This window comes from Asterias amurensis, chromosome 19 (assembly GCF_032118995.1).
Source record: "Asterias amurensis chromosome 19, ASM3211899v1".
NCBI lineage: Eukaryota > Metazoa > Echinodermata > Asteroidea > Forcipulatida > Asteriidae > Asterias > Asterias amurensis.
Window position 1 is genome coordinate 3,904,421 of NC_092666.1, and position 23,692 is coordinate 3,928,112.

General features: G+C 38.3%; 2 protein-coding genes across 4 annotated transcripts; one reads left to right on the forward strand and one right to left on the reverse strand.

The window, feature by feature from the left end:
* Positions 1 to 1,545: 1,545 nt before the first annotated feature.
* On the reverse strand, positions 1,546 to 14,161 carry LOC139951702 (nonsense-mediated mRNA decay factor SMG9-like). Of its 3 annotated transcripts, XR_011787824.1 has the most exons (13): positions 14,061 to 14,161; positions 12,924 to 13,085; positions 12,130 to 12,219; positions 11,248 to 11,581; positions 10,041 to 10,135; positions 9,305 to 9,417; positions 8,587 to 8,794; positions 7,602 to 7,791; positions 7,015 to 7,122; positions 6,059 to 6,184; positions 3,806 to 3,947; positions 3,141 to 3,302; positions 1,546 to 2,840 (listed from the first exon to the last, which is right to left on the reverse strand). XR_011787824.1 is itself a non-coding variant. In XM_071950728.1 (12 exons), exons 2-12 carry the CDS (start codon positions 13,014 to 13,016, stop codon positions 3,224 to 3,226), a joined length of 1,572 nt encoding a protein of 523 aa, XP_071806829.1. In that variant the 5' UTR covers positions 13,017 to 13,085; positions 14,061 to 14,161; the 3' UTR covers positions 1,546 to 3,223. The 3 variants fall into 3 exon arrangements, 2 of the variants coding, with proteins under 2 accessions (XP_071806829.1, XP_071806828.1); XM_071950728.1 differs by having other exon boundaries at positions 1,546 to 3,302; positions 12,130 to 12,213; XM_071950727.1 differs by having other exon boundaries at positions 1,546 to 3,302.
* Positions 14,162 to 17,176: 3,015 nt separating this feature from the next.
* On the forward strand, positions 17,177 to 23,079 carry LOC139951558 (L-arginine-binding protein-like). Its single transcript, XM_071950501.1, has 8 exons — positions 17,177 to 17,653; positions 18,038 to 18,122; positions 18,481 to 18,533; positions 18,895 to 19,029; positions 19,659 to 19,858; positions 20,735 to 20,806; positions 21,226 to 21,439; positions 22,389 to 23,079. Exons 1-8 carry the CDS (start codon positions 17,332 to 17,334, stop codon positions 22,433 to 22,435), a joined length of 1,128 nt encoding a protein of 375 aa, XP_071806602.1. The 5' UTR covers positions 17,177 to 17,331; the 3' UTR covers positions 22,436 to 23,079.
* The last annotated feature ends 613 nt before the right edge of the window (positions 23,080 to 23,692 follow it).

Here is a 23,692-nt window from a genome sequence, read left to right on the forward strand (position 1 = left end):
GACCAAAGAGGATACATCCCCAAAGGCTAATGACAATACAAAATACAAATAAAAGTTAGTTTGTCGAAGGGAGCGTGAAGGGATGAGCAAAATGCAGCCAGAAAATCCTGTATGGATGTGTTTATGACGACAGTGTATTTAAACCTCCGTTTCAGTATTAGAACTTGGTCAATGATTTCCCCAAGAGCGAACTTATTGATTTTGAAGGAAACAAGTTGAAGAAAAAACGGCGGAGTAAACAATTGTTTACAAACGGTCTTCAAAGTAACTAGGTAATTGACCACCTGATAGAGAAGCTGGCGTGACTCATGTTACATTTTTCTTGAAGAGAAACTCAACAGATCGGCGCTGTTAGTCTGTGTTAATGCCATCAGCTCTTTCATTTGAGGCAACATTACAAGTCTCAATAATGTCAAGACTTTTGAATAATTTTCCTGCTGTTTTGGTAGGTGTTTGCATCATCTATGTAGTCACAGCTAATTGTCCACCCAAGTGGAAAAGCTGGAGTGACTCATGTTACATTTTTCTTGAAGAGAAACTCAACAGATCAGAGGCTGGGAGAGTTTGTGGACGACCGCAGAGTAACTTGGTGGTCCCAAGTACCAAGGACGAAAATGACATGATACATAAATGGCAGCAGGATTGCGTTGATACCGAGTGCGGTCTGTGGGTTGGATGTAGATTTGCGACAGATTGGGGTGTGAAATGTGCAGACAAAACATATATGGATTCACCAGTAAGGATTGTCTTTCTGTCTCGTCAAAGCAGATGCCTCTTCATGTCATTGATTAATGGTGGAAACTGGCAAGTTGCGGATCATTGCAGTGATGACAAATTTGTCATATGTGAGATGCCGCATCAAGTTCACCATATCTACTCTCTCAGGATGGGTGAAGACGGTGGCTTTAAACGGCAGTGTCTGCTCGGCCATGAGATCAAGAGTGTAACGGTTAACGGAGTCATTGAGTGTGGTAAGGCGTGCTGGGCGGAGCCACGATGCCGCTCCTTCAACCTTCGGCAGGGAGGTCCAGACAAGATCTGTCAACTCAACAACGCCACGATCCTCGAGTCCAAGGATGGTGTTGTAGTTTATGGCGAGTGTAACTACTTTGAACTGTAAAATAGTGGCCTGACGTTTCAACCCTAGCAGAGTCTTTCTCGAAGGCAAAATGACAACACAACTAACAGGAAAATTGTTATTAATTTTGGTTTTTACCAATACACCGATGTGTGTTAGCACTGTATACTCAATACTTTCCCCAAGTTCTGTGAAAAAAAGATCACATGCATGTTACTCGGGTGGGATTCAAACCCACGACCCTTGCAATTCTAGAGCAGCGTCTTACCAGCTAGACTACCGAGGTTGCCCGGTAGCTAGAGGCAGTTTGAATCCAATGTTTTTGGCAGCGTGTACCGCAACGATATAAGAGATGTTAAATCGGGGATAAAGAATATTAGTTTTATAAAAAGGTTTGACCTCCTCTAGTACTCTGAACACAAACAGCAATGAAACAACATTGTGTACAACACTTGAAATTACGTACAAGTTTAATATTCAACGAGAATTATGAACGTCAAATAATCAATTTCCTTTTTGCAATTCAGAAGAAAACACTTAAGATTTGTTATATTCAACACTTGATGAACAAAACTTGACAACAATAAGGATGAAGCTTGCACAAAATCTTAATCCAAAATCTTTTTGTAGGGAAAGTATACCTTTGCTTATTTTTAAACCACTCGGTTGTTTTAATCATATAGAAATGTAGATGTATACAATAAAACTAACCTTTGAAATGTTCATTTCAAATGCTGCTAGCATTTTTTGAGATAATTGGAATACACATTTTGAAAAAGTACATATTTTCAAGTGAAATGATTCTCAAAATACTTTATATTATTGAAAGTTGCTATTCTTCTAAACAAGAAAGTTTTTACCGCCACTAATTTTAAGAGCGATTACCAAGCAGATACACTCCCTTTAAGATCTGTTGACAATTTTATTAGCATCGTTTTTGGTGTCAGAATAGCGGGCTCTTGCACTGAACTCAACAAAGGTTCCCAAGTGCTTGAGAGTTTGGGTTCCTATGTAATGCTGTTCAAAGTGCTCGGGTCAACGGAATAACATTTAACCACAACTTGCTTCTCTACATCATGAGTATCTGATGGGGTTAAGATGTATTTACTTTACCCCATTATTTATCAGTAGTTTTGACGCTTATCACAGTTCTTGGGTCCATGGAATGACATTTAACCATCACTTGCTTCTCTACATCCAGATGTTTTAATGAGTATCTGATGGGGTTAAGATGTATTTACTTTACCCCCATTTGTTATCATAGTTTGGATGCTTATCACAGTGCTTGGGTCCATGGAATGACATTTAACCATCACTTGCTTCTCTACATCCAGATGTTTTAATGAGTATCTGATGGGGTTAAGATGTATTCACTTTAACCCCATTTATTATCATAGTTTGGATGCTTATCACAGTGTTGGGTCCATGGAACGACATTTAACCATAACTTGCTTCTCTACATCCAGGTGTTTGTCCACTAATGTGGCTACCAAGAACCTGTGTGAAGCTGAAAATTCTTGTTGCTGTAAACACCATTTGCTGAAGTTGCATTTTGTTCACAGCCACTTTAACATCCCTCTTGTTAGGAGCAAGTTTGAGTATATACCACGGTTAACTTAAGGTTGACTATTTGGACATGAACTCAGGCTGGTCAACCTGTGGTGGACCATTTGCGACCAGCCTCAGGACCATGGTTTCTTCTGTGGTCTTGATAGCCTGTTCCATGCTAACATGCGTAAAGCACAGAGCGGAACCAGTGACACTATAGCGAAAAGGCAGAAGGCAATAGAGTGTTATATGCTGTGGTACCGATGGTTGTAGATGGTTGTTTAGGCTTCCAAACGAGTCGTATGAGTGAGTGCGCACTGCGCATTTAGGTTGCTGGTCGGTAGTCAACTAAATATGGGCACTGGAACTTGCTCCAGGCTGTAATTCTATTCAACTTCCTCTTAACCATTTCAAATGTTCCACGACTGGCCACTTCTGCAAAAGTCCACAGAGTTTTAACCAATACTCCAAATATTCATCAAACATTCTTTGGACAAAGAAATTCTCAACTCACATCCGACTCTTGAACTGCAGTAAGTTACCTCCTGGAGAATCAACAGCATTGATCTGTATTACCCCCTGGGGAGGGAATGCTCATCAGGTCAGAAGTCTGTTGAACTCTGACATGAGACTGGATTTCTTTATTGCCTCCCAGGTCCGTGCTGCGTAATGGAACCTGAAAAAGGAGAATGGATAATGTTTACTTTGCTTGATGAATAATTTATTAATGTTATTTTTTCGTCAACCTTTGCACGTCAACCTTATTCTAGAAGTCAAAATATTTGGAAAATAAACCAAGGGCCACTGATTTTCTGTTTCAGAAAAGTGCAAAATCTGTAAAAAAAAACATGAACTCTGTTTCAGACATAATAAATTCTGTTTCTGTAATAGATTTAAGGGTTGTAAATGATAATTGTGCAGGGAAAAAACTTTTTAACGAAAACAATAAAGATTCAGATAGTAATTTTTTGTTCTAATCAACGGCCAATTCAGTTCCGGAGTTGGCAATCATTTTTACTTCAATGCACAGGCTCATTGACTGATCCCTGCAAAAAAACAAGAACTGAAATCCATTTTACCGTTTCAAAGAGCAGATTTTGCGAATTCCGCCCGTTTTCCGTGATTGCGGAAAATCATTGGCCCTAAACATCCGGTGTCAACTGCACTCCTACTACTCACCAGTTCTTTTCTGTGAGTGAAGTGTGTGTCAGAGACGTTCGAGCAGCTCCATAAATCTGGTTCCGGAATGCCTTGGTTAAGAGTTCTACACTTGGATGGCCTTGATAGGAGACCGGTAACAGACTCAGCAGAATAGAATGGTCTGGAATAGCAAGCAGTAATACAGATTTATATGACACAAATTTACAAATCTGAAACAAATTACACCCACTGCTGCTTCGAATGGGGGACTTTGGAACGGTAGGTGGCAACAGACCTACCAGGTAACTACTAGTTTTGAGCATGGTTTTTTTTACCTGGTAAAGGCCGAGCCACACTGCAGCGATAAAGAAAACGATAACGATCACGACGCAAAGGGAACGCATTTGGCCTTAAGTCTGCTGCCAAAGTCCCCCATGGCAACAAGCTGAGAGAATGAAATTATCCAAGAGAATATTTGAATTAGCTAAAAATGGTTAAAGGAACACGTTGCCTTGGATCGGACGAGTTGGTCTATAAAAAGCGTTTGAAACCGTTTGTTATGAAATGTATATGGTTAGAAAGATGTTTTAAAAGTAGAATATATTGATCCACACAAGTATCACTCACAATTGCACGGTGATCTTTTTACGTCGCAAACTATCATGGTCGGCCATTTATGGGAGTCAATATTTTGACTCCCATAAATGGCCGACCGGTTATTGGACGAGGTAAAAAAAAACCACGCAATTTCGAGGCATATTTGTGTAGATTATTGTATTCTACTTTTACATCATCTTTCTAACCATATGCATTTTATAACAAACGGTCACAAAACGCTTTTCAAAGACCAACTCGACCGATCCAAGGCAACGTGTTCCTTTAATGTTTTGACATTTTGACTCTAACAAAGTCTTCATTGAAAGCTGGATGACAACATATCGCAGATAAATAGATATATTGGTGAAACAGAAACAGTCAAAAACAAGCAGAGAGAGAAGCAGAAAGCACACAGAAAAAACAATGGATGAACAATGAAGAGGGAGCCAATGAGCGGGGCTGGTTTATTACCAAAAAGAGTTCAGAACCAACACTACTCAAAAAAGATATATGAATAGAAAGTTTAAAATCCTTCCTTAGTCCCCAGAAGAACCGATTCTTCTTATGATTATTAAAGGATTTGGGTACTCTTTCAAAATGTCCATAGATTTACATTAAACTTACAGGGTTTGAAGATAATGATAGTGGAAAGCTTCCTTTCAAAAATTACTAACTGAGGTGCTGTAGTTTTTGTGAAATGAGTAAAACAATGTCATGAAAATATGTTCGTAAATGCTTAAAATAATTTTCACGACATTGTTTTACTCATTTCCTAAAAACTACAGCACCTCAGCTTGTCATATTTTCAGGGAAGCTTTCTACTATCATTATCTTCAAACTGTGTAAGTTTAGTGTAAATCTGTGGACATTGTGTTTTTTGTCCTACACCCTTTAACCCTTTGCGTGCTGCGGGCGCAAATTTGCGCCCGCAACGTTTATTCCCTCACTGCTGCAGGCGCATATTTGCGCCCATCACAACGTGCTATTTGTTTGCACACAATCAAGCTTTCTTTTGACCCCTGACATCCATCCGGGTACTTTTCTATACACTTTGATACACAGAGAACATGTTACGAACGAATACGCGACACTTTTTCATGAAAAAATCTTGTATTTTCTGAGTTTTTCGGTGACTGTTTTCACCGTCAAACAAAATGGAGTAACAATGGACGCCGCAGGCAGCATTCTGGAAGATTTTCGCGGATTCTAGCTTTGGAAAATAAGAGTCTAAGGATGTTTTGGGAGACGATAGAGATGATAATACTTGAGTGGGGTTATGTCTGTTGACATTGGGCCAGATAACGGACACATATCTATGGAAGATGGGGCCGAATCTGACAATAGCGATGGCAGCTTTCCTATGCAAGAAGGGAAACAGGATAGAACTGTCCATGGTGTTGGGGACATCTTTCGCTGTGCTTTGGAAGTGTGTACTTAATAAATTATGTACTCGAATTCAATTCTGTTTGAACTAACTGGTTGTCCGTATTATACTCTACATTTATCTTATTTTGCATTTTGCAATAAAATAATTCCTTCACACAGAAAAATGCTTTCGAGTACAGATGTGTGTAATTTTAATGATTGTGCAAAAAGATTCCAGCGGGCAGGGAATAGTGTGTGTAATGAATGGTAGCATGCAAAGGGTTAAAGAGAATAGGTTGGAGAAACCTTTAGTTTTGGCAACACCCTTACCTTCCGATGACGAGTTCTCTGCAGGTGTCTTATCAAATCTTGGTAGCACAAACAAATTCACATCCAGTGGTAGATTCTTTCTGTTTAGACCTGGTAGGAGCTTTGTGTGAGCTACTGACGCTGTTCCTATATTTGACAACATCAGAAGAATTGTTCATTATCAACTTATTTCAAGTAATAAAACTAAAGCCCGGTTCATACTTCATGCGAATGCGAATTTGACGTGAATTTGATGTCACAACCCTCCCTTCGTAGCTATATTTGCAAGTGAGTTGGGCAGAGTTGAACTGCTGCAAATTTTTAGTTGCGAATTTGTGACGTCAACATTCGCTTCGCATTCCCAGGAAGTATGAACCGAGCTTAAGGATGCCTCATAAGTGAACTTAATCACTGCAGCTCGCAAGCCCGAGGAAACTTGTAAGCAAAGGTGCTTGCTGTGTGAACCAGAAACCCTTGGGTTAACCCCTAGTTTACCGTGATAAGTGTTCCTAATCATAATTGCTTCGTAAAAAATTGTAAGGTAGTACATCATGCTCTACAAACCAGGCTCCTAGTGGGTGATACCCATGCCTACATCCTTGTGGACTGTGAAGAAGGTAACCCTGTTTCAGCCCCAGGAGTAAGTGGCAAGGTTGTTTTTTCTTTCTTCATTTTCTCCCAACTCCGATGACCAATTGAGCTCAAATTTTCACAGGTTTGTTATTTAATGCATATGTTGAAATAAACCAAGTGAGAAGACTGGTCTTTGACAATTACCAATAGTGTACCTTCCCTTTAAGCACAACAAAGTAGCTAAGCATAACAAAATTATGCTTATCAGAATAAGTTTACCAGCCAAATTACCATCTCACATGCATTATCTGTGGCTAGTATCCTGCTTATTTTTGCTTAATAACAAAAATTGTTTAAGCAAAAGCAGCTCTTTGAAATTGGGCCCAGATTTGATAGAACCATACCTTGGAGAGTAAGTTTTGAATCTTTGAAGAGTTTGGCTATACTTTCCTGCATTGACTGAACAGCTGTCACTTGGAAGTCTTCTTGCCTTGCTTTGTTCAACACAAACACTGATGCAATAAAAAAAAAAAGTAGGAACTTATTAAGTACAAGGCATCTTACCACCATATCCCTTAGAAGGACTTCAACCATATAATTCCTATTAATTTTGTTTTACCCTTACACCGATGTATGTAAATACAATATACTAACTACTTTCCCCAGGTCTTTGAACAAGATTACATGCGTCTTTTATTTTTATTGAGTGGGATTCGAACCCACGACCTTTGCAATTCTAGAGCAGTGTCTAACCAACTAGACCACCAAGATTGTCTGGCAGCTAGAGGCAGTTCGAATCCTTATTTGAACTGTCTCCTAATTCAAACTGCATCTAGCTATCGGGCAATTTCGTTGGTTCATATGGAACGTTCTGGCGGTCCAGCAGAACGGTGCAATACATATCCAGAACAAGTAAAGTGAAAAGTACCAACCTATTTCAACCAAACAATCCTTCTATTGTGATACACCCCTGTAAAACAATGGTACCTACCAACATTTGGGAAGAAGTCTTCTGTTTCCTCGTTATTGGAACCTTCCAATGCTGGGCTAGGGCTAGGAGTAGGGGGTTTCAACATTTCAGCTCGTTTGAGGAACTCTACCAGATTAATGTCCAGAAACCAATCTTGAACAATGAGGACGACGTGACACACCGTCAAAAGAAATGAGGCAAGCTGAAGAGACTGCAAAATAAAGACATGAGGAATATAATTGTAGCAGAAGTCATGTATTTTTTTTACTATTTGAATCCTACATTGATATTTTTCTTGCATCAAAGGCACTGAACACCTTTGGTAATTGTCAAAGACCAGTATTCTCACAAAGTCATTAACGTAAAGCACAAACAAATAGCCACAGTTTGTAACAATATTACACAATAAATTATTATTCAAAAAAGGTGTTGAATTTGTTGAATACAAAGCAATCACTATGGCTGGCCTGATACTTCACGTAGGCAATTAAGGGGATTGCCTCCCTGCTCCATGGTCATTGCCTTTGGTGCCCTTGAGATGCTCCAGCAGAAATTTACAAATTCCTTATTCCCTTTACCAAGGAGAAATGCCTTGGTGCCCTTGTCCCTTCAAAAACGAAGCATACAGGCTTCAGACCTGAATGTTGTTATTACAGTTATCTGAAAGCACACAAATTTGTGCAACAAGGGTGTTTTTTTTTCTTTCATTATTTTCTTGCAACTTCATCGACCAATTGAATCAAAATTTTGTTATTTTATGCATATGTTGGGATACACAAAGTGAGAATACTGGTCTTTGACAATTACCAAAGGTGTCCAGCCGTTGATTTCTCCAAACTCTTCCTAGCTTTGGATTAATCTTAGGACTTGGGACAAGTTAAGGTCCGAATCCATAGACCCTAGGATGCATTGAACCCATTCTAAGTTAGGACAAAGTACTCATCCTAACTGGAGATAGTGTTTCGTGAAATCGGCAGCAGTGCCTTTAAAAAATTTGTGTAGTTACCTGTATTTCATTGCAGTTTTCAGCCGATGTCACGTCTGGCGGCAGACTCTTCTCATGGCTCATTAAGCTGTCCATTACTGAAGAGCTGAGTACCGGTTGCGTATCCAGAATCATTACTCTTTCATTGGTAACATAGAAGTCAATACCAGTAGTCTGGTGCATAGACTGGTTCCTGATCTCTCTAGTTTGTGGCTTGAAGATATAGGGACTGGAAATTAAATGAAAACATTTCAAAAGAGTCAAAGGCCATGTCTGTAACGGTGACTTCAGCTACAGCTACAGCAACAATCGCGGCCAAACTGCTTGGGCCAACCATTTCCAACGTTACATAAAACCACTCCATGTCCACTTTCCCCTGACAAGAAACTTTCTCTCTACAGTCCTTCGTTCAACATTAACCATAACGCAGAATACTGTGCAGTCCGTGCAATGCAATCCGTGCAATCAGAACCAGCATTGAAAGGGGGCAGGGGGGAGGGGAACGAGATATGGCTGGGATTTGTAGATTAGTAGCACGCCTGGAAGTGTTGAAGAGTAGGCAGACGAGCACTATCTAGCAGTAGCTGTAGCCGCAGTGGTTGTTTCGGACACGGCCTAATGTGGGCACTACATGTACCTTGCTGTTTTGTTTGTGTTTTAGCATCTTTTGGTGGCGTGTCGCAGCAGAGACTTTGTATGTACGGTAATTAATATAACAATGAACATTTAAGAGATATACCTTTTATTGTCACTGACACTACTTCCAGCCAGTATGGACATCAGAGTGGACTTCCCACTACCTTGTAACCCCAGTACACCAACTACTAGAAAATCAGTGTGGTCAAGTAACATCTAGGAGAGGAAAGAATATAGGATTTGTTAAAAATAACAAATTTACACACAACATAATTCTTACCACTACCAGGGCAACTAAAAATTTAGTGGAAAACATACACAAGACTGCAGGGCTTTTTACTGGACCAGAGAATTTCTTACATGACTGAAATCAAAATGAGAACACTGTCTACACAGTTTCACAACTGAGCTGTTTTTGGTTTTTGGAACAAGCACTTGGAGAAGATTGATTTATACTACTTTTCTAATACGGGTAATAACTTTAATACTCAACAGAAGTGAAAGATATGTATTTGTATTGATCAGTTTAAATTAAAAATGCATTGAGGTGTTATTATTTAACAGACAGCTTGACTTGTACAGTCAAAAGTTTACTGGCCCCGACTCTCAAATAACTGGGCTCAGGGCTGCTGTCCAATGTTAAAGGGACCTGTTGCCTTGGATCGGGCGAGTTGGTCTATGAAAATTGTTTGTTATAAAATGCATATTGTTAGAAACATGTTTTAAAGGTAGAATAAAACGATCCACGAAAGAGGGAATCACCTTTAGGGGACACAACTATTTCAAATATCAAGTAATGAACCACAAGGGAAACTGACTTTATGAAAGTAAGTTTTTACCTCCATGCCATTGTCACACCACTGCAGGTTATCATCCACTAGTTTCACACTTTGCTTCATGTCTGGTGGTGCCGTCAGTCGATTGTGGACAGGAACTGTAGGTAATAATAATGATAATAATTGACCATCACCGTGAGGTCCTTATGCGCTGCAGTATTTTCCTCCACGGTAGTAGAATAAAGAAAGATAGTTCTCTAAGAACAGATTTTATCTGGCAAGTCGATACACACATGGTGTTACCGCAAACCAAATGTGGAGTTAAACATGCTGAACGTAGTACTGACGTATGAGACCTGGGGTCGATTTCACAAAGAGTTAGGACTTGTCTTATCTCAAGTTAGGACGAGTAGCTCGTCCTAACTCAGGATTAATCTTAAGGTCTGCATGCTACAGTGAAGGGTTGGGACTCGTCCTAAGTCCTAAGATTAGTCTTAAGTTAGGAAGAGTTTTGCGAAATCGACGACTTATCATTTTACAAAGCACCATAGCTATAGCGCAATATGCAGCTAATCAAACCAGGAACACCAGGGCCAACCCCCTTCTCCTTTCAATAAGTGCACTGGGTTCTTTTACATATACACTCACAACACACAGGACCTACGGCTTTACAAACCATCTTATTGCTTAAGACACAAACGCTACAACTAGGTTTGGTGCTCTTATTCACTCGACCGCGACACTTTCAGCAATAACAAAGATTAGTTACATGGTCAGAAAAGGAGACAAAATTTGGTAAAAGAGAAATATGTGGACACTATTGGTAATTACTCAAAATAATTATCATCATAAAACCTTTCTAGATTACGAGTAATGGGGAGAGGTTGATGGTATAAAACATTGTGAGAAACAGCTTCCTCTGAGGTGACGTAGTTTTCGAGAAAGAAGTCATTTTTCATGCATTTGATTTCGAGACCTCAAGTTTAGAATTTAAGGTCTCGAAATCAAGCATCAGAAAGCACACAACTTCGTGTGACAAGGGTGTTTTTTCTTTCATTATTATCTCGCAAACTCAACGACCGATTGAGCTCAAATTTTCACAGGTTTGTTATTTTATGCATATATGTTGAAATACACCTAGTGAGAAGACTGGTCTTTGACAATATTACCAATAGTGTCCACTGTCTTTAAAGTATCCTTGTATTGCTTAGCAGAAAAAGGTTAACAGCAAAAATTACATATAGGTCCTAGGTTGTGTATTTCTACTTACCCTCTATGGTAAACACTGGGGTCGCACTGGACTGTCCAAGTGGTCTTGTCACCTGACCCGCAGGCTTTGAAGCTGCAGAGTAACTACCAGCACCAGACTGTCCTGCATCTCCCTGTGACGGGGACGATGCGTATATTGCCGTGGTAACAGGAGATTGATAGTTCATTGATGAGGAGTTGGCTTGTGGGAAAGTTGGAATGGGTTTATAGGGAGTACATTCACTGGGCCGAGCTTTGATTTTAAACTGAGGAGTAGACTTTGCAGGCTCACCTGTTTGGGATGAAAGGCTAGCACCCCCTGGTTCTGGTGATGAGCCATACAAATCTGATTTACTCTGCAAAAAAAAAAGAATTATTTTTTTTAATAATTTGGTTTTGACCATACACCAAATATGTAAGCACTGTAAATACTCAGTACTTTCCTGAGTTCGGTGAAAACAATCATAGGCATATTCATCATGGGAATTGAACCCATGATCTTTTTGAAATTCTAGAGCAGTGTCGTACCAACTAGACAACTGAGTTTGCCCAGTAGCTAGAGGCAGTACAAAAAAAGAAATCCTACATATATTTTAGCAGTAGGTATGGCAACAATTTAACATTATATTGATTAAAGGAACACGTTGCCTTGGATAAGACGAGTTGGTCTATAAAAAGCATTTATGGGAGTCAATACATTGACTCCAATAAATGGCCGAGCGTGTTATTGGACGAGGTAAAAAGAAAACCATGCAATTTCGAGGCATATATGTGTAGATCATTGTATTCTACTTTTACAACATCTTTCCAACCACATGCATTTTATAACAAACGGTTACAAAACGCTTTTCAAAGACCAACTCGACCGATCCAAGGCAACGTGTTCCTTTAATGTTCTTCTTACCTGTGGTTGAGATGCAGTAGATTTGGCAAGAATTATTGTTGGCTTACTCAGCTGAGGAGAACTTGTCTCATCTCTTAGATCTTCCTGCGTCTTAAGGAAACAGAAAAAGTCCAGACATAAGTCCTCCTTATATAATTCTCCATTTGAGGATGTCATGATCCTCAGTTGCTGTCCTAAATACAGTCCAGCCTACCTTCTTATGACAGGGATCGAAAAATTCACAAGACAAGGCTTGAACTTTGTAGCTCAAAATGTTTACCAGGCTAGAATTTATTTCACAATTGACCAGAATCTTCATTAAGAAAGAGCTTTTGATACAGTTTAACTTGTTTTGATTTTAATACACAACGGATTTGTATTTTGTACCCGCAACTCAAAGTCAACATTTGGACATTATTCCTATCAGTTAAAAATATGAGGCAGCGACCCCTATTCTGCCACTATTCAATGGTAGACTTTAGAACGCTAGGTGGCAGCAGACTTACCAGGTAAATTTCCATTGCTTACATAGTTCCGACCATGCGCACATTACCGAGAACAATGGATTTTACCTGGTAAGTCTGCTGCCACCAAGCGTCCCAAATGTCTCCCATTGAAAAATGTATAACTGCTGGACATACAGTTGCATCTGGTCAGGAGTTTACTGGCAAAGGCTAAAACATTGAAAATCACTGGCCCCAGGCAGTGTCGAATACAGACCCTTACAGCCTTAGTGTAGTTTATGGAAGAGATCTAAAGATTGGAATGAGTTTATGGAAGAGATCCAAAGATTGGAATGAGATATCATTGCTGACCTTTGACCTGCCTCTTCTCCTGCGTCGTCTTGCTCCCCCAGTGCTACTCCCACTAGCTCCGCCCACAATTCCTCCTGGTACTTTTGATGACATGCTTTCACTTGGTCATCAGATCGTTTGGTCATCCAATCACTTGAATACCAATAAGACGCAGTTCTAGAACTGTCAAATAATAGAAAGGCTATTATTGTTGTTACATGGCCACAATTTTTTATTAATTTTGTTTTATTTATTACAAAAAAATCTTATAACCTGAATGCTAAACAGTAAAAATTTAAATGAAAATATTGTGTTTATTGTGGTCTCGGATCTAAAGAGCTACACGTACTTTATCATTAGTAGATAAATAGAAAACTTACTTTAAAACAGCCCGAGAGGTTTGCCAAGTTGTATAATTTTATTGTATTATACTTAAAATCCCAATTTATAATAAGGTATAAAAGTTAATTAATTAAATTAAAAAGAAAAATATTAATTAATACAAACAATTAATATCACACTGACTGAATATAATGTGTGTTATAATTACTTCAGTAATATTATTTAATAAATAAAAAGAAATATTAATAGGCCTATAAAGAAATATTTAAAAATAAAAGTTATTGATATTTATTACATGTCACATTTGCGCTCTCTCATTGTCTCAAGAGTACTACTATTGCCACTATAGTACTAAAACTAATAGTAATAAATGATACGATTCGATTCGATAACGATTGATTGATGTTTATTGTTTACTTGCATGCATGTGCAGGCAGTGAACACTACTAACCATAACAACCGATAACTTGAACTTGTGAAGTTGTGTCATGGTGTGTGATACTTTAGTTAGTACTACTCAGCATGCTCAGTACTACTCCCTACTCTCTTCCTTGATCTATGCTAGGCCCTAGCCAGAGTTCAGTACAGTATACACCAGTAAGTAACACTACACTACACAGTAGAGTAGTTACAGTGACGGTGAGTGATACTGATACGGTGATATGTGACCGACAGATTATAAACAGTCAGTTATGGATGGTGTAATTTATAAAAAAAAGTTTTAAATAATGAACAAAACTATAAAAAAAAATGTCAATTATACTCTACAGCTATATAGTTTATATAAGCCTTGACCAAATCTACTCATACACTCACCGTAATATGTAGGGATAATCCAAGAAGCTTGAAGAGTGTGCGCTATATTTTCAAGATTCATTGACTTTTACACGGACTTGACGAAGGGACAACTCTTGAGGGCGCTTTTCTTCTTTCGATTCGGAGTAACCGAGCGAGTATTCGAAATTTCACGGTACGGTGGTTTTGTGGCTGAGTGATAGGGGCCTATACCTACCTGTAGCCTTATATCGATTCTCACAGAAAGAAAATGAGTACACAATTAAGGGTTTTGATAATTAACACAAACATTGAGTTTGAAGGCTGTCAGAAATGGCTACATATGAGATACATACACACGTCTTCTGCAAACGGACCGTTATAAAAACAAGTTGATTCCTCCGTAATTAATAGACCCCGCCCTCGCACTCTTGATCTGCTCTGCCAACAAATCAATTAGTCTATTATATCTTTGCCGAGCGAGACGTCAACTAGGTCAAGGCAACCGTACAGGACTGACAAATTGGTAAGTCAAAGTTTTAATTTTAGTGACACCCTGTTGTTTTATCTGTAATACGAATGATTGGACACCCATTTTTTTTTTTACCTGTGATTTTTGTATTGTCAAGCAATGTAAAAAAAAATTGCAACACTTGAATTGTCTAGACATTATTCAGTGCTTATTTACCCCGCCAACAACACCTGTTTCAGAAGGATTATGCGTAATAAATTATCTGTTTTATTTAGTAATTAATATGACATGTGGGCCTATATGACCACAAGTTATAAGGCATATACAACAAAGATAAATTAACACCGGTCTAAAAACATTTGACAACGTTATTATTATTTAGTCTTACTCTATCTGCTTGCCTCCGGCCCCGCAAAAAACTCTAATTTTGCGCTAAATTGATTATTGGCTCTAAATTAAATAGAACCGGTTTTTAGAATAGGCTATACTCTCAAAATAGTTATGTATTTGAAACGTTTCTTACCTTTATTTAAGTGTGTCATATTCCACACAGACAGTAGAAGAAGCTAGGCAAGAGTTATCAATTACCGTAATTTGCCCTATGTGAAGTAATTCCCAGTCATTTTAGTTTCGTAAATTTAGACGACGCCGCATAAATCCACAATCCTCTTCCATTGAATTTCAGCTGCAAAAGTAACAACGCGCGTGCACGGGGGAAAAACGTCTGCACTGTGTGGCGGGCGAATCACTGAGGGATGCGGTTTATTTTGTATTAAGGTCCAATGCAAGACATCGAAAACTTATTCATCCGCTCGTAAAATTTCACAATTTTAGTGACTTTAAAATAAGTTTGTGAAATAAATCTTGCATAAATTTGTTCATTGGAAATATTTTGATCAGAAAACTACAAAATAATTTTTTCTCAATGTTCACTAAAAATGGCCTACATTACTACGCAGGTAAAATACCGCATGACACTTGACTGCCATTGGTCAAAGTTGTTGTGACAGACTTTTCGTTTGTGTGCATTACAAGCAGCTCATTTTTTTAGCAGACGATAAAATCTCATTATGGACAAAAGAAGCGGGAAGCACTTTTGCATGTTGTTTATCCATCATGCACTTGGATGATTGACACTTACTATAGTAATTTGCATACTTGGCACGCGAGTATAATGGCGGTGTCGGTGACCTGTGTGTAGCCAATCACAGCTGGCCTAGGCCAGTACTATTACACCACTGTGTAATAATGAGATGGGCGAACCCGAAAATGACATTAGATTTTATCTTCATTGTAAATCTTATGAATTGTATAAAATTGAGTTTGCTTTGCACAACGAATAGATAACCTAATAGCTTCAGTGTGCTTCAAGTTCATGTGCCGATTTCGTACTAACTAAAGCACGCATGCTATATCCCTGTTTGAATGATAAATTCCAAGTATAGTGATGATTTGCTAAACAAACATGGAGGAAGGAATTCAACTACTTTGATGGGTATTGTTGTGAAGTGTGCACCGATTGAAGAACTATAATAATGATTGCAGTGGATGAGAGCTGAAACTAGGGCCTATTTTCATAGAGCTGCTAAGCACAAAAATAATTTGCTTAGCATGAAATTCCGTTCTTATAAAAACTTGATTACCAACCAAAATTTCCATTTGTTGCATTTTGCTTTTTTTTAGCTGTTGTTTGCTAAATCCTGAAAAATCACGTGGTAATTTGGTTGGTAATTCAGTTTTTATCAATGTAAAAAAGTTCATGCTAAGCAAATTGATGTGCTTAGCAGTATAGTGATGATTTGCTAAACAAACATGGAAGAAGGAATTCAACTACTTTGATGGGTATTGTTGTAAAGTGTGCACCGATTGAAGAACTATAATAATTATTGCAGTGGATGAGAGCTGAAACTAGGGCCTATTTTCATAGAGCTGCTAAGCACACAAATAATTTGCTTAGCATGAAATTCCGTTCTTATAAAAACTTGATTACCAACCAAAATTTCCATTTGTTGCATTTTGCTTTTTTTAGCTGTTGTTTGCTAAATCCTGAAAAATCACGTGGTAATTTGGTTGGTAATCCAGTTTTTATCAAGGTAAAAAAGTTCATGCCAAGCAAATTGATGTGCTTAGCAGCTCTAGGAAATTGGGCCACGGGCGAATTTTTATTTCTATGTGACTATGGGTGTGGCACTAGTCACAACAATGCAAATTGGCTAATAACCATTTTCCTGCTAAGCAATATGCTAAGCAATTTGTTGTGCTTACACAGGCCTTATTAAATAGGGCTCTTTTTCTGCAGAAATGATTACAGAGGATCAGGAATCAACATGAGCAGAGGTTTAGCTCAGATTTCACACAACAAAATAGTAAGACCCGGAGGTCACTGCATGACTTTCTGGAAAAGAAATTGAAATCAAGCCAATGTAAAAAATAATGCTGTAGAGGGAGTTACACAAACAAATACTTGTAAGGTCATGTCACACACAACTTCACACGTTTCAAATATTGTTCTCTCATGAATGGAGGCATTGGAGTAGAACTTGTGGCCCGGATTATTGACTATTATTGCTTTTCAGTAAAAAATTAATACGTTTGCACATAGACTTGCTATCATGGTCTCAAGTTTAGCCCTTTTATATGACCCTTCCTCTGTGCTGTATCATAACACGAAAGTGCAAGGCAGCCAGCAGGGCTAGTCTCCACTTATACTCTTTGCAAGCTATTCCCCAAGGTTATGTTTTTGTGTTTGTGCGAAATCCATGAAACTTGAATCAGCTCTCGTAAGTATACTGGCTGTGTCACACCATAATATCAAAGAATACGCCGAAAAAAGGGTGGAAAATGAGCGAAACAAACCAACCAGCTATTATGGTACCTGAGGCGGACATGGTCTTGCCGAAAAATGGTGACACAACAAACACCACCAAGCAAGGAGAGAATTCTACCGAGAGAAATTACCCGTCCAAGGTTACCTTCGCTAAAATGAACCGTGTAGAGCGTCGGGAGTACGGCTGTTGTGGCCGAGAGAAATGCGGTGGTCCTGCGTTGGTTGTCGTAGCGTTGGTAGTAGCATCTATTGCGCTGCTGTTCGGGTTTATTGGACTTGCCAATACAGGCAATATTTACGTTGATGTTAAAAATGAAATGACAGTTCAACAAACAGGTTAGTGCAAGTTTTGCAATTTTTTTAACAGTCTAAACAATCGATATATTTGTTTCAATTCTCATTTGTCATACCTATAAACGCAGATTCATTTATAGCACTAATCTCTGCTTTTCCCTGTATTATATAGGTACAGGGCCTATGCAATACTTTTCCATATTAAGGAATTAATTTGTTAGGCATGTTAAACCTCTCATTTTTTTCATGTTTTTTTTTTTTTTTTTTTTTTGGGGGGGGGGGGGGGTTAAGTTTAATTTGTAATAGTTATTTGTTTTAATTAAATTCCGTAAGCAAAACTCCGTGTGGAATCTTTAGAAGTTCCATGATGTTTGATTTTAAAAGCCCTTTGTGTGCAATCTCTGTTAATTAATTTAATCTCCATAGTTCCAGTAGCGGCTGAAATACCAGAAACCACCGATCGAGTTTGGACATTTGCTATTGGAGATTACAGTAATAGACTCGAATACGTGTAAGTTTTGTGACCATAGAGTACAATACTTGTATAATTTTATTGCGGTTAATTTGATTGTGTTGAGTAAAACTTGAAAGTGCTGATTCAAGTCGTTGTGCGTTTGGTCCAAAGACAATTTCGAGATTAATCACATTATTGTTAAATCATCCAATTTATATGCATTTAACAATAATTTAGGACAAATAGATTCGCTTGCTTTCCTTTGAAAAAACTTCTATAGCACAATATGATTGCTAAAAGTTAACAAGCTATACGCTATTATGCCATTTGAAACTATATTGTTTCTTCAAATTAATTATTGTTTCTTCAAGTTATTTGTATACTTTTACCGTTATAATTCTTTGTTTTACTACAGCGAACCTGAGAGTGGCCAGGTCAAAGGCTACAACATTGATGTCGTTAACGCAGGTTAGAAGTACCTCGATTGGATTTTGAAGGGTTAGGCTGGCAGAAATTACAGTTGCAATTGTACGATGGATAAAACACTCTAGACTTAGCAAATGTCGTAGCCATCATATCCCCTGCCGCCAACTCGTATACAGACTTGGCTCAAGTGTCAATTCCGTGTGAGTCCCTTTATTTTCAGTCTCATCACCTGACGTCAGAAAACTTTTGCCCGGCCGGCATCCCCAAACCTGTGCCACAGCTTTTTGTTTGCTAGTACGCTTTGGGACACCTCACACAACAAAATACTGATGATTACTGAATATTATATAGTACAATGACTATAACATTGTAAATAATCAATTCATTGTTGACGTGTTTACAGTTTGTAAGATTGCTAAAAAGAGCTGCCGACTAGATTGGGATGACTACAACCGATGCTGGGAATCTATAGGAGAGGAAATCGAGAAACAGGGAGGTGGTATTGGGCTTCTGGGAAGGTGGTATGATGCATGCACAGGTACAGTTATTTATTTTATCAAAGGCTTTGGACACCTTCGAGTGGGACTTAAAACCGTTGGTCCCGTGCGTTGTGTAAAATGCACTTAAAACATACCAGTAACACTAATCGCTAAGAGAATGGGTTCGCCCTGGTGTTCCTGGTAGTGGCTGTTGAATGCGCCGTAGAACATTGTACCCTTATTAGGTGCTTTATAATTGGGTCTCAGAATTTCACAACTTCGAAAACCTTTCTTTCTTTAAAAAAAAGTATCTTAGCACCTTGTATACCTTGTTGGTAGATCGTGCGCTATACAAGACGTCGGTATTATTGTCACAATGTCAAAGACAGTATAGACTAACTTTATGTATCCCAAACTATATGCATAAAATAACAAAAAAATTAATCTGTGAAATTTTGTGCTCAAATTGGTAGAGCGTTAAACAGTGACAGCAAACATTTACCCTTACACATTTTGTTTAAAAAAAAAATTAAATTTCCAGTACATAACAAAAAACAGTCTTGTGGAGGCGCAATATCCTACTTGTGTTTGGAAAGACTAAGAAAGAAGAAACAAAACAGAACAAACAAACTTATTTAATTCATGATTAATTAACTTTGATTGACTTTTGTTTTTACTGTCCACTCAGGATGGCCAGTTACATATCGCCGTTTGCGCACTTTCTCGTTCACCGAGGCGCACGCTAAGAAACACCTCGCCGTGTTCATGGTGAAGTCTGGTACCCCACAGAGCGACTTCAACTGGCGTAACATCACCGGAAAGACCATCGGTCTTTTACGCTACTATATTGAAGATGAAGATTGCATACAAAGCCTGACAGAAGTCGTGGTAAATATTATTTTAAGTTACAAAATATGTATACTATAAATGTAACCAATATCAATGGCTTAGCCCCTCATGGTCATTCATTCTCCCTGTCACTCGTCCTGTGCCCAATTTCATGGAGCTGCTTAAGCAAAAACAAACACCTTGCTTAAAAGTAAAATTAGATTACCGGCGCGGATTGATGATTCAAATCAGTTGTTATGCAAAGTAAACAACAGCTAAATACCAGTCACAAACAATGTTTATGGTATGACATTTTTGCCAGTAACATGTGTTAAATAAGCACTTTTTTTCCATAGGAAACATTTAAACATCTCAGCCTAAAGCTCATTAAAGGCAGTGGTCACTATTAGTAATTGTAAAAGACAAGCCTTCACAGTTGGTGTATCTCAACATATGCATAAAATAACAAACCTGTGAAAATTTGAGCTCAATCGGTCATCGAACTTGCGAGATAATAATGAAAGAAAAAAACACCCTTGTCATACGAAGTTGTGTGCGTTTAGATGGTTGATTTCGAGACCTCAAGTTCTAAACCTGAGGTCTCGAAATCAAATTCGTGAAAAAATTTCTTCTTTCTCGAAAACTATGGCACTTCAGAGGGAGCCGTTTCTCGCAATGTTTTATACCATCAACCTCTCCCCATTACTCGTCACCAAGAAAGGTTTTATGCTAATAAATATTTTGAGTAATTACCAATAGTGTCCACTGCCTTTAATGATGTAGCCAACAAACGTCACCAAGCAAGACTAAAATTTTGATTCACCGAATTGTAATTGTAATCCTTTGTCTCAATGCATATGCATGTCTTTTAATAGCGACCACATGCCTATATCAAGCTTTGCTTCTAAAATAAATTTCTCTGATCCTTTTTTATAGGGCCTGACGGAGGGAAGAGTTATTAACTTTTTAACTCAGCAGGATTTACTCTCAGCAGTAAACAATGGCGAGGTGGGTACATTTATGAACATATGAACAATAATATTACTGCAGAGGTAGTCTTTGATTCGAGGCTATATCCTCATTTTTAGATTTGTGATGTTCTCAGTTGAACATTCTCAAACAGCATGTGTGTATCTACTTGCCAGGTAAATAATGTTCTTTTGAGAACTTGTCTTGCTTTATTCTACTACCGCGGAGTAGTTTTTCGGAATTCGAAAGGCTTCTCGGTTCTGAAAAGAGCTGTCCTGTTTCTTTACTACCTGGGCGGAATGTAGCAAATTGGCCGGGACTGGATTAGGTTTAGTGGGTCGTTATTAATTATCATCACTACCGCGCCGGGTAATATTATTGGTCTCATTACGTTCGACTAGCTGCTTGCTTTAGGCAGAAGACTGATAACAAAATAACAAGTAGTGTTTTCATTGCAGGTGGATGCTGTTTTCATCAGTGAATTCCTGGGCGTAAAAAATAACCTAAAGCTAGCCTCAGATCGCATCGATGGGTGCGCCTTGCAGGGATACAGCATGATGATGAGGAAGGATAATACGTTAGCGACATGGTGGAATCCCGCCCTCAACGCCCTGATTGCATCAACAGAGTATCGGGAAATATGCAACGGACTGGAAGACGAGTCTATTCATGGTAAGGTTTCACTGTTTTGGATTTTTTTTTACACCGAAGCGCCAAGGGGTTCAACCCCTGCAAAATACTGTCTTGAGATGAGATACGTTTACCCTTTTCGGAATAATCTTTCAATAGGGAACATGTGCATAACTAACGTAGTTTCATCTCAATTGGAACCGTTCACTTCTTATTTTTGGATTTATTTGGTGGTAAGTCTTTCAAATGATTTTGTTGTAGTTGTAATAAATGGTTTTCGTACGCCAAAAAAAAAAATATACATATATATAGATATATAATAATAATTGACTTTCTAGGTCTTCTTGATCAAAATCAGTGGATTCTGTAATTTTTATCATTTTATTCGAATTATTTCCGTTATTCTTAAGTTTAAAGGAACACGTTGCCTTGGATCGGTCGAGTTGGTCTTTGAAAAGCGTTATGTAACCGTTTGTTATAAAATCGGTATGGTTAGAAAAATGTTGTAAAAGTAGAATACAATGATCTACACAAATATGCCTCGAAATTGCACGGTTTTCGTTTTAACCTGTCGACAAACACGGTCGCCATTTATGGGGGTCAAAAATTTGACTCCCATAAATGGCCAACCGTGTTAGTTCGCGACGTAAAATGAAAACCGTGCAATTTTGAGTGATACTTGTGCGGATCATTATATTCTACTTTTAAAACATCTTTCTAACAATATGCATTTCATAACAAAATGGTTTCAAACGTTTTTCATAGACCAACTCGTCCGATCCAAGGCAACGTGTTCCTTTAAAATAAAGAATTTTAATTTCCTCAACATAATTCTATAATGCAGGCATACCTTTAATCTGCGGGTAAAATTTCATAAAACTGCTCAACAGAAATGTCTACTCTGCTTAACGACCAGTCATAAACTGTACACGTGGTTTGGCTGGTAACCACAAGTTTACATCTTTCAGTCTTTGTTTTGTATTCTTTTCAGGCAGCATACCAGGACCATCAGCCAAGGCGGTTTGCATCGGCTTTTGAGTGACCGCTGGGCTAGAGTGGATCAAACGAATCTTCAAAACAAATACTTCAATGCAGAAAAAATGAAATATAATATTGTTCTAATTATGCCTAAGAAGTACAGTTTGATGCACTCTGCTTTTTCTGTACCTAAATATTATGATATTTTTGACTTAAAGTATTATGTATATTTGTGTAAAGCTTTGTGTAGCATTTTATTCATTATCATTACTGGTGTTTTTTTTCCGTTAGAAGCCAATTTTTGATTGATCGACTCATTGGAATGAATAGCAGGAACTATTGAAATACATAGTATAATCTTTGTACAAATAAACACATCTAGTTAATGATAATATATCGCACACCTCACCTTTTGAGTTGTTTCTTTTTCTTCATGTTATTAAATTCAATGAGTGACGTTATTTGTTTTATTTGCCGAGAATAAAATTATTTTTAATGTATAGGCTGAACGGAATAACATTATGTTTAAGCTGTACACCTAAAGGATTCTTTGCAGAGCGCCAAATAAAAACAATTGTGGACTTTTATAACTATTAAAAAATCGTCAGCATGGAAACTTTCTTTTTGGTAAACGAGCAAAGGAGAGCTGTTGATAGTATCAGACATTTGGGGAAACGGCTCCCTGCCCTCCTCGTAGTTTAGATTTAGACTAGTCTTGAAGTCAAGACGGTAATTGTTAAGCGCGGTGTGTAGTTACAGCGCGGTGTAGCTGCGGGGACGATACACACACCCTCGATCCCAGTATGTGTGTGTGAGAGTCAGTCGCAGTTAGAGCTGCCTCGCGCTACCTACGACTGTTGCATGTGTAACATCGCACTGTGACTGTTGCATGAAAGGCAGACAAATAGGCAGCGCCTAACGACTTGTCATCAAGTCTAGATTTAGACAAAAGCGTGATTTCTCACTCAAAATAAAAAATATTGAAATTCTTCAAGCCTTAATCCTTTTATAGGCGTCTGAAAGCGTACAGATTAATGTGCAACAAGTCCCAACATTTCCACATATTTTTTTGTTTTTGTATTTCTACTTCAATAGTACTCGGCAAAGTCCCATGATGGGATATCACGCCAATAATGTATGCATAGGCCTATTCTGTGTTACGTTAGGCCTATTATTATGCTACTGATGTGCAAACTCCATTTGGTGGATGTCCAGCATAGGGCGCAGACGCGAAGTAGGCAACAAGAATTTTTTAGTGAAGAGTCCCAGCATTTTAGTGAAGACTAGTATTCTCTCTTGGATCACCAAGTGAAAATA